An 11,259-nucleotide genomic window follows, 5' to 3' on the forward strand; every position below is an offset into this window, starting at 1 on the left:
TTGTCATTTCAGATTTCCACGCAAGCAGAGGAGAACTAAGGCAGCTCAGACAGAATTCGAGCCCTTGCATGCAGCCCGCAGCATTTCACAGCTGTGTGATTCGGGGAGGGTGACATGATAGCTGAGTACAGGGACTTCTGGGACTCTGGAAGATAGAGTAGCTGAACCACTCAGGGCAAAGTCACCCCCAGTCAAACCCACCTCGGCTCAGCTGACACCTTTTTATCAGCATTGTGCCAGAGAGCTTGTATGTCACGCATAAATCCTTGGAAAGAGCCACAGGAACCTCAGGGAGAGGGAACTGGAGGATTGGTTCTCTTTTACTTGTGTAAAGGATCATTACAAAGGGTGGTGAAAAGGCTCGGATGCTGAGCCAGGAGCTCGTTGACTGGATAAATTACCAGTGGGAACATTTTCAGGTGCTTCCTTTTATACCACTTTGCCAAGACTTCTGCTCTGAGAACTCCTTAGGAACGGGGATTACTGTTAGACTGGTCAGTCTGCCAGACTCTGGCGAACAAGCTGCGTCTCGACACAAAGTATTGAGTTCGCTGCACCACGCACCTATTTTCAGTCACTGTTCAGATTTAGAAACTGCACAAGATTTTAGAATCATAGAATCATAGAATCATAGAATCGTTAGGGCTGGAAGGGACCTTCAAAGGCCATCTAGTCCAACCCCCCTGCAAGGAACAGGGATATCTCCAACTAGATCAGGTTGCTCAGGGCCTCATCCAACTGGGCCTTGAACGTCTCCAGGGATGGAGCATCCACCACCTCTCTGGGCAACCTGTTCCAGTGTTCTACAACTCTCATGGTAAAAAATTTTTTCCTAATATCCAACCTGAATCTACCTCCCTCTATTTTAAAACCATTACCCCTTGTCCTATCACAACTGGCCCTCCTGAACAGCCTCTCCCCATCTTTCTTGTAGGCCCCCTTGAGGTACTGGAAGACCGCTATAAGGTAACCCCGGAGCCTCCTCTTCTCCAGGCTGAACAGCCCCAACTCTTTCAGCCTGTCCTCATAGGAAAGGTGCTCCAGCCCTCTTATCATCTTCGTGGCCCTCCTCTGGACCCTCTCCAACTGGTCCATGTCCTTCTTATGTTGGAGACTCCAGAACTGGATGCAATACTCCAAGTGAGGTCTCACGAGGGCAGAGTAGAGGGGGAGAATCACCTCCCTTGACCTGCTGGCCACGCTCCTCTTGATGCAGCCCAGGATGCGGTTGGCCTTCTGGGCCGCAAGAGCACATTGCCGGCTCATATTGAGCTTCTCGTCCACCATTTTTTTCCGTTTCTTGGCCAGAACAGGGACAGGGCCTGCGTGCACACACGCTTCAGCTCCCCAGCAGTAGTTTAGCCTCCAGAGCACCTGCAGGCAGCACCAACACGCCAGAGATGAAGGCTCATAGAGTATTGTGGCAGGTGCTCGAGTTCATCTCAAGACTCCTTCAGTGCAAAGAAATCTGAAATGTAAAGGGAGTGGGGGAAAGGAGCGTGAATGTGGCTCTGCACAGGTAATAGTCCGAGAAGTCTTTGTGCTTCGAAATGGCTGCATGTCCCTACTCGGAGATATCACTGAGAAGAGTTCATTGATCTCAGCGGAGGGTAGCAAGAGTCACAGCGTGGGTTCGCTTTTCTCCTGTATTTATGGTTCAGTTGATCCATTAGTCCTATCTGGACTTCAAAGATCTTTTCATGTACCTCCTGGAAATGTGCCTTCCTTAAGTTTTTCCCCAATTTGCTGACTGCACTGTACAGCCCACACAACCAAAGGGAGATTTTTATCTGGTCATGTTATATGTCATTTGATTGTTATTCCTGACTCTAGGCCAGTGCTTCTAGCACTGTATATTCATTTGGCTCCATCACCTCAAAGGCTATTTTTCCTCTTTGTACTTTGTCTGTCAGCTTTTCGGAAACAGGAACAAGGCAGAAAAAATGCAGTTAAGTTTTGCAGTTCATTTCTTAATCATTTAGAAAACATCTCAGGATGGGTATCTAGTTTTTAAACTTTCCTCCTATTTTGTCTATCCCAGCTTTGTTTTACTCTAGAAAACGCTTTTTCTCTCCTATTTCCAAATAGCCCCTGCCAAGAATTGAGGAAATTGAATCAGAACAGCACATTAAACTGTCACCGGAAGTGTAACACTCTCCATATTCAGATGAAAGGAGAGTGGACGCTGAGCAGACCTTGCACTGATGCAGGCAAAACTCTTGCACAACCTGTTGGGTTTTGACGGGCAGCTCCTGGGGCTCTCAATCTAGGAGCAGGAATCAGCACCATCAAATGACACACATGAACAAATGGGAGAGGTGGAGGGACAGCAAAAGGCAAAGTACAAGGATGAGATGCCTTATTCCCACGATTTAGAATGAAAAAAACAGCAAGGCAGATTTATCTGTTGGACAGCTCTATTGCCATCCAATGAGGTACCCTGGGGAGGTGCTTTGTGCCCCCAGCATAGAAGGGCCCAAAATGCCACTGGCCACTGCACGCACAGCTCCATCTACAGAGCAGTTGGCCTTCGAGCAGACAGAGAAGACTGTGGGAAAAACAATTTAAAACCTCCTCCTGTCACCAGAACCGGGCTGGAGCAAGGTGGCAGCCGATCAGCGTTATCCTTTGTGACACTGGCAGTGGAGCAGCACCAGACAACGAGCTCTGAACACAGTTCCAACTTGTTTTTGAAGGCAGCCGTCCTTGCAAGAGCACACAATGGGTGACGTTTAAGGAACCCTTGCCTTAGTCAAACAACCAGAAAAGCGGCTCAAGACTCTCCTACATGGAGCTCTTGTGCTATAAGTACCATAAAGAAGGAAAAAAAAAAAAAAAAGACACAGTATTTGCTTTGGCTTGTGCAATGTTTTTGCATGCACAGCAGCCCTGTCTCAAGGTTCTGCATGGAGATGTGTATCAAGAAGGGCTCTGCTCCAATCTGAGCTTGAGGTTTGTCAGCATAAGCACTCTATAGATTAGACTCTTGGTTTTGATAAGTTCCTCTGCTCTGCTTCTACTTGAACAGAAGCTGCATGAGGAATTTATTGTGCTAGTAGGAGGAGGTTTGCTCTCTACAGAAAATGGAGAAGTTGGAGGTCAGAAATTTGAAATTTAGGCAAAGTACAAAGGTGCTAATGGGAGAGAGCGCAGTGAGGTTGGGCAGCTTCGGTGAGGTAGCAAAGCAGGACCTGATTTATTCCAGTGGTGCACTGAAGCCCAGCTGGTGGCTGTGGTAAGCTGCAGGTTATGGAGCAAAGGAAGTGGTTGGTGGCACAGTGTAAACAGGCCATTTTCTGTAGGCTCAGCACTGCTGGCAAGCTGCCACAGCTGAACAGCGGTGCAGTGCTGCAGGGCAGGTTGCTGCTCCGGCACCAACCATGCAAGTGCTCTCAGGGCGAGAAGAAAGCTGCTGTCAGAGACTTCGCTGGCTGGAGAGCAATAGGCTCTCTTCGACAAACTTAACCAACAAAAAATTAGGTAAGAAGACAAATATCCTCTGCCTGAAAAAGTTTTGGGGCAAATCTGCTTTTTCACCGCTGACATTTAGGATTTCCTGCAGCTTGGAAGAACAGAAGGTAAAAGGGACCGGCTTGCTTGGCTGCGTTAGCTCAGCCCAGAGGGATGTGCATCGCAAGCTGTGGTTCCTGGTGCCCTTTTGAACTAAAGGACAAGTTTACTCAGGAAACAAACACAGAAGAGGCAGCTGGCCCATTCCCCAATATCAGCAAGTCCAGCTGAAAGGATGTGCGAGGGTGGTTTGAGCAGCGACTTTCACCTTTTCTGAGCACTGTAATGACTTGCGCTTCAATGACTGACACCTCACACCCAGCGTACCACGCAGCCATCTCTGTGGGCGGTGTGAACCACCAGAGCTTAACAAGAAGGGAAAAAAAAAACAGTTCTGCAAACTGGAACCCTCCTCATGGCTTGTACCTGGAAGGTCACACGGATGGGAGAGGACAGGAAGGCGGGAGGGGTACGACGGGGCGCAGGCGAGAGGTTGTGAAGGGCGCTGCACAGGTGTGGGGGATGAATCAGTGTCCGCTTCCTTCCCAATCCTGTTTACAGATCCAAACAGAGCTACAACACGTGGCAAGCGTAACCATTAACTTTACTGGAGTATCTGACATGACAGAAGAGTAGTGGCACACAACAGTATTTAAGGCGTTACTCAGACTGCGCACTCCGCTCACCCCGGGGCTGGCCAGCACAGCTCTCCCTGCCACCAAAGCTGGGCCAGCCACGGCAGCTCATCCGTGGAGACAGCCTGGCTTGAGGGGCTTCCATTGGGCTGACGAAGCTGCTCCGGGGAAAAGACAGGGCCCTGATAGGGTTTGCAGAGGGGGACAGTGTGGTGGGCAGCAGCTTCACCTGGAAAAGCAGCTTCTCTCAGCTGTGCAGGCTGTTCTGTGTAGACCATGGCATGAGTCCATGGTTGAGGATCTTTATTCACAGGGCTAACCCCATCCTCCCCAGAAGAGGGGGGCCGCACTTGGTACCTGCACAGCCCCCCTGCTCCTGGGCACAATGTCCCTTTGCTCCCACGGGTGGCACAGCAGCCTCTAATGGCCAGAAGCTCCAAGAGTCCCAGCAGGGCCCCCACCAAGGGCTGGTTCCTGACCTGTCTCTTTACTGAAAGAGCAAAAAAAAAAATCTTCCAACTGAGCGTGTTGCCAAGTGAAAGCCATTTCCAACAAAGATTTTTCCTTGCTTCAGACAGATCTGTTCTACCATACCCTCAGGAACTCTTTGCCCTTTCTATAGCACTGTGACCTGGAAAACTCAAAACAGGGATGAAGAGGGAAGTGCTGACTGGTCCCATTTCCCACACAGACTGAATTGCCTCTGTCCTCAAGCAGATCCAGTGGTGCTGGAGCAAGAAAGAAAAGCCTATAGGCTACAGCTCACATACTTGTAGTGGACAAGAGGGGAAAGCAGCTCACTGCAGTCTAAGATGTAGTTTTCTTCCCTTCTAAGTTGCAGAAAGGCTGTGATTGAAGTGCATTTTGTGAAATGGTGTTTCTGTATGATGTTTAGGAGAAATGGTGAAATACTACAAAAAGCCTGCACAAACCCATCCATTGTACTCAGAGTATAACCCCCTAAACCTGGCTGGCCTGCTTTAGGAGCTGGTGCTTGAAATGCTCCAGTAGTTCAGGTGCAATCTTATCAGCGGTCAAGTTCTTGGCGTTCAAGATCCCTTCGTGGGCTTCCTGGAAGAGCTGCTTGCCCACTGCTTCTTCCACCCGCCTGCGCCACTCTGCCAACTTCGGCCTCTCCTCAAAGAGGTCGTAGCCAGCACCCACAGGCTGCAGAGAGAACGAGAGGACCCGGGAGTGAGTCACACAACACATTTACCAGGGATGGGACCAGAACGAAGCACAGATATGCTTTTGGCTCAAGGCAGCAGCCAGTTGTCATATTAGGTTCTTAGCTCACAGGAAACAAGTGTAGTCATCCTCAGCAGCTGCTGTCCCCTGGGACACGCAGCGAGAGAGCGCTGCCACGGCGAACCCGAGAACTGCCTAATGCAGAACACGGAGGTCCGTGCGCACCAACACATCTCTTCCAAATATCTGTACTTTCGCTGCCTAGTTTGTGATTTTTTTTTCTGAGGAATTTTGTCCATACTTCTATAGAGAGAACTGTCTCACCAAAGTAGTGTTCCCTGGCAAACTCAATATGGTCAAAGTCAGAAAGGAAGAAGATTTAAGTCTACTAAAGAGTTAACTGCAGGGAGACAGATCTGCCATTGAAGAGGTGGTGGTGCAGCAGTCACACCTCACCCGGCCTGCCCTCAACCCAACTTGCATATCCAACAGGCTGGGGCTGATGCTCACCTGCATGAGCTCCACCAGTGCTACAATGTCTGCCAGGGAGATCTCGCTGCCTGCGATGAAGGGCTTGTCCTGCAAGAACTTCTCCTCAAACTGCTTCAGGACAACATTCAGCTCTTCAGTAACACCTTCCAGTTTCTCTGGAGGAAGTGGCTGGCCTGTGAGGAGAGGCATCAGCACCTGGCAGGGAGAAGAAACAGGTTGCTTTTTACATGTCTCCCTCCAGACTTAGTCCGGCCCTCTCACTGCCGCCTTCTGAGGACCCCTCACCAGCCCCGCACGAGAACAAGCAGTGCTGCTGATCTGCTTTGGCAGATTGACGTTAATGTCAATCGTTACTTCCTGCCTGTCCTTGTCTCCTGCCTAGAAAGTCTGAAATTTCAAGCACGAGAGTCTCCTCTCATCTGCAAGCAACTGCGTTTCGTGCTCCCATAGGAGGTTCGTTCTTTCCGTGAAGTTGGGCAGCGCCGGCGAGCTGTGTCTGGTGTGAGCTGCTCACCAGGACAGGTTTGCTCTGGACTGCGTCTAGAAGCGACAACAGTCCTGCAGACCTCTGCAGGGCTGTGGCGGCAGCACGAAGGATTCAGGCCACCAGTTAGGCTCAGCTGAGCAGCCAAGGCAGTTCCTATCTGTCACCTGGCTTGTACAGTTGCTTAGAAAGGCCCTGCATGCAGGAGGTGCTTCCTGGGGCAGAGTGCTCACAGCTCTTACCATGTGGTTTTTGGTATATAATGGTCTTACCTTCGTTAAGAACAGCTTGCTCCCCTTCCCGCGAATGTTGATGTGCTGCCACGACAGGTACTCATCAACCCTGGCCCTCTTCTGCAGGTCAGATGGGTACCAGTGATCAGGAGTCTTGAATTTTCGCACCAGGTACAGGAGGATGGCAATGCTGCCCGGAGAGCAAGACAGACCCGAAAGCTGGTCATCTGAGATTAAAGCACCTTCTTCCCCCAAACTGTGCACTGCTGCACCAGCAGCAACACAACCCTGGCCCGAGTCCGGTGTAAGTGCAGGACATGCAGCTGCTGGCGAGGCACAGCACGTGAGAGTTTGTGCTGGCCTGACCGGCTGCCTGCGGACAGCGACTGCACGATGCATCAGCCCAGCGAGACAGACGTGGCCTGCCGGGACAGTTACCCCATCAACATTTTTGAGCGGATATGAGCTGCAGAATGAGGTTATACCAAATCCGAGCCTTGCGTTGCCTGGCCATCCAGCAGCAGCTGCCTCGTGTCAGATTTACTGCCTTGACCTTCAGCCTCCAGCTGACGGCAGAGAGCAGGAGGACAGATGGACAGGTATTTAAGCTCAGAAACATTGCCTACGTGCAAGCTAGTTCCCAGCAGCAGATCACAGATTTTTCCACTATCAACGCTGTCCGAGTTGCTTACATGAGAAATCTTCTCTTGAAACACAGGTTTATGTTCGGTACGAGTGGAACAGATAGGAAGGAGGCAAACAGCTACCTGGGCTGGAGCCCCACTAGAGACTGAACAGCACGCTGGCAGAACCCAAGCACTAGGATAAACAATTCTGCAGTAGGAGTTGGAGCTTATTTGAGCCTCACCTCTCTGCTAAGGTGAAAGAACCGTCCTTTAACGCGGGCACCTTCATCAGGACGTTCACCTTCCGGAACTCCTCTGTCCTGTGCTGCCCTGAGGAGGGAAATGAGAAGTTTTACTTGGCAGTGATGCTCAGGACCTGTCTGCAAACACCTGAGGAGTCTGTGGGGACCACCTGGCCTCAAGTTCCTGGTTTTGCTTGTACAAATACAGTCTTGTTTAAAAGCAATCAACAAGTGCCTCAGGGTGAATACGGGTTTGCCTTATGATGTCAGCTTATTTGCTTATTGCCTGCATACCAGAACAACCTCTCAAGGCAGGTCAGAATGGTTAAGAGTCCTTTCATACCAACGGCACTTGTCAGCTCAGGGCTCTATCAACTCTAAGTTTGTGCCTGTCCCGTTGAATAGAAAATTTATATACATAGAATCATGCCAAAGTCCTGTGAAATGTAGATTATAATAAGAACACAACATTCATTGCAAAACATTACTAACTATATCAGTCATGAGCTGACCATTGCATAAAAAACCCTAATGAAATAGCTAAGCTTGCAGAACCAAAGGAAGTTAGAAGGAGAATTGAAAAAGCTGTGACAGCAGCTCCTGACTGCGCATGCGACAGAACAAAATTCACTGAACTAACACGGCGAGGAAGAGTATTTACTTCCTCCCTCGACCAGAAGACCACCGAGATGAACAACTACGCATGCGAGGCTAATATGTAAATATCCTAATGATTTCCAGGAAATCTCATGAATATGTAAACTAATTCTCAGAAAAGTGATTAAATATGTATGACTTAACAACATATATGCTCTGTAACTCTGCCCAGTGGGCACACACTTGTGGTGGAGTGATCCCCAGTGCTGCCCAGCGCTGCAATAAAGAATATCTGCTTTCTAAAACTCCAAAACGGGTCTTGGAAAGTTCGATTGCACTGACTTTTCAAGTATCACTGTACAAACCCAGAGTGAACACCGAGCACCTGGGAGGAAAGGGATCTCGGTATCAGAAATATGAACCACAAGGACAGTGATAAAGCAAGGGATTTTTTTTTTTTTCTGGAAGATAACATAATTTACATTCAACTCTCTTTTTAGTCCTCAGATGAAATAGATTTTTGTGATTCCATATAAAGCCATGGGTACTTTATTACAGATCTCTCAATCAGCTGATTACATGGGTTTTGTATATCCTTTATCAGAGCAAATATGGATTTGAGTTTGCTTTTAAGCTACCTTTCAGCTGCCCCCTGAAAGGCAGGCAGAGTGAGCCTGAGAGGAGAAGGTGCTTTGTTCATCTGAGGTCTCAGCATGCTCTATTACATTTGAACTCAGTCCCAGAAGCCTTGTTTTATGTGACTCATTCGTGCCAGCCTTTTCCAGCCCCTGGCTTCAAGTCATATGTGTGTACCTCTGTATTCAAGTTTCCCTAATGTCTAACTCCATGACATGTTCTGCTGTGTGAGTCACCTCAGAATCTCTGTGCCAGAGGAGATGCTCTGGAAATGGTTTTAGCTTTCCTAGTACTTGGCAAACCTGATCCGTGACTACCCTTGTCACTTGGCTCACAGCCCGTCTCCCCCAACCCCTTACAAAAAGACATCGGGATTTTCTGCATGTGGTGTGCAGATTCCAATCCTCAGGTGTCCCTGGAGTGTCATGTGATTTCTATCCGTTCTCACTCTTTCCACCCATTTCCTTGAGACTTACCCTATTGGGGGTCCAAGAGCTTTTCTGGGGGGAACATGTTTAACCTGCCAGCTCAGATCTGAGTATTTGTTCCCTCACTTGGTCCTTGCATACCATGCAGCAATGGGTCCTGGGACTATATCCCTGAGCGGGTGCTCATTCGGGGGCCGGTATGCCCATACCTGTCTGCCAAGCTAACCCAGCCACAGGTACCAGGAGTGCTTCCCCACGGCGTGGGAGGTGAGCACTGCAGGAACAGGATGCACGTCTAGCATTCCTGTAAGCCAAACTACCCATCTTAAATCCACTGACCAAAGCAAGTGCTGATGCCACAAATCACTGGAAAACTGTGATTTAATTTACTTTCCTTCCTCTCAGTTCCCCGATACCTGTACTTCAGTTTTTCCATTCTCTCTGATGCTCTCGTTGCTTGCCTGCCAGTCTCCTTTGCACCAGCATCTCACCACAACAGTTGATTTATTGGGAAGGAAGAGGAAGGACACTAGATGAGCCTGCCCTCAGCTACAAACAATAGCAACATTTTTTTTCTACAGAGACAAGTCGGAGGAAAGCTGCAGTAAGGTGCAATGAATGCACAGCCAGTGTGCAGGGGAACACCCAGAGAGTAAACCACAACACACTTGAGGCTTCTTTGAGTCACAAGCTGTAGCCTTTTTTATTTCTTTACCCAGGAGCCTTCTCATCTTTCATTGTTTTTAAGCATTACTTACTGAGGCATTTTTACGCCTCATACATTATCTTCATTTCAAATCCAGCAGAGGTCTGGAAAGGTTGTAGGATAGTTTTTACCAGCTTCATTTGCAAAGAAAAGATACAGATCTTTGGGCATCCATTGGTGAAAACACATGATAGCTCTCGGGCAGGCTCCTACTGTTTATCAGTTGGTTTTAATACAGACTAAACCACCTTCCCTTCTCCGTTTCTCAGTGCTCAGATGCCTGGTGCCTGCGCTATCTCGCTCTGCTGCCTTCACTGTCTTTACAAACCTGTCTTCAACCCTCTCAAAATAACCTGACCACGAGCAGCTTGACCCGACGGAACACCCGAGGGGTGGCTGGCTGTCCTGCCCTACCTGCACACGGGGAGACATCAGCGTGCTCTGTGCATGAGGACCCTTCCCAAGGGGCTGTTAAATCCTGCTAAGAGGAGAAGAGCTGCTCTGCAGCAACCGCTGCTGCTCACCGGAGCGCAGTTTCCTAAGGAAGTTGAATTCGTGAGCAAGAACCGCTCCGCTGTCCTCACCCATACGTGAATGTCCCATCTCTGTCGCTTTTTGTTTCCCTTCTAAACGGGGAAGGGCCTCAGAGCTAGCACACCCTGAGCGTCTCTTCTCAGAAAAACAGTCCGTTTTTCAGAGCCTCGTGTTCTGCTGGGGTGGGGCTGATTGCAAAGAGACCGCACAACTTTGCAGAGTCGTGTTCGTTGCAGAGGAGCGCAGGCACCGAGGCTGCCGCTGCAAAGCCAGGGCTTCTGTAGGGAACTGGGTTTTGTTTTTTCTTCCTTGACATCTGGAGCCTTCTGCAGCTGGACGGCCCAGCCCTCCCCACCCTCTCGCAGCATCTCGCACGGATGGGATGATTGAGTAACCCGGTCCCGCCCGCGGCGCGGCTCTGGGGCTGGTAACGACCAGTTTGGCCGGGAGCGGCGAGGGCAGCCCCGGGTCCCGGCGGGGCCGTGCGCGGCAGCGGGGCCGGCAGCCGGGCGCTCTGCGCACCCAGGGGCCGCGGGGGCGCGTAGAACCGACCCCCCCTCCACCCGCCCCATCCCCGGCCCCGCTCACCCTTCATCAGCTCCACCTGCTTGAACTCGAAGGGGATGTTGTTGCTCCGGGCGAAGATGTAGAGCGCCCGGCAGGGCTGCGAGAGCAGGTCCAGGTACAGCTCCAGCCCCATCCTGCCGCGGCTCCTGCCCGCACCCCACCGCACCGCACCGCCAGCGCCGCGCTCCGGGGCGGGGCAGCCCCGGTCCCGCCCCCGCCCGGGGAGGCCCCCGGCGTCCCGGTCTCCGCCCGGGCCTACCGCCAGGAGCGGAGCTGCTCGGGCCGCTGGAGCTGTGCCGGGGGGTGCCAGAGGAGGGGGGTGATGGCAGTTCTCCTGTGCAAAGATCCGACCAGGCTCTGCCACCTCGTATTTCAACTCGG

The 11,259-nt window shown here is 50.7% G+C and overlaps 1 protein-coding gene across 1 annotated transcript; it reads right to left on the reverse strand.

Annotated features, from left to right (window-relative positions):
• Window positions 1–4,346: 4,346 nt before the first annotated feature.
• On the reverse strand, window positions 4,347–11,014 carry LOC104376898 (glutathione S-transferase theta-1). Its single transcript, XM_086623411.1, has 5 exons — window positions 10,900–11,014; window positions 7,411–7,498; window positions 6,582–6,732; window positions 5,844–6,020; window positions 4,347–5,312 (listed from the first exon to the last, which is right to left on the reverse strand). Exons 1-5 carry the CDS (start codon window positions 11,009–11,011, stop codon window positions 5,106–5,108), a joined length of 735 nt encoding a protein of 244 aa, XP_086479537.1. The 5' UTR covers window positions 11,012–11,014; the 3' UTR covers window positions 4,347–5,105.
• Between the last annotated feature and the right edge of the window lie 245 nt (window positions 11,015–11,259).

Source organism: Tauraco erythrolophus, chromosome 19 (assembly GCF_009769465.1).
Source record: "Tauraco erythrolophus isolate bTauEry1 chromosome 19, bTauEry1.pri, whole genome shotgun sequence".
Lineage (NCBI taxonomy): Eukaryota > Metazoa > Chordata > Aves > Musophagiformes > Musophagidae > Tauraco > Tauraco erythrolophus.

Bases quoted from the DNA above. Each gene is read 5' to 3' on its own strand.
- LOC104376898 (XM_086623411.1), bottom strand. From the start codon at position 11,011: ATGGGGCTGGAGCTGTACCTGGACCTGCTCTCGCAGCCCTGCCGGGCG. The intron at 6,021-6,581 runs GTAAGACCATTA...TCTCCCTGCCAG, and splicing joins GCAAGCTGTTCTTAACGAAG to GTGCTGATGCCTCTCCTCAC. The intron at 5,313-5,843 runs GTGAGCATCAGC...TTCTCTCTGCAG, and splicing joins CACTGGTGGAGCTCATGCAG to CCTGTGGGTGCTGGCTACGA.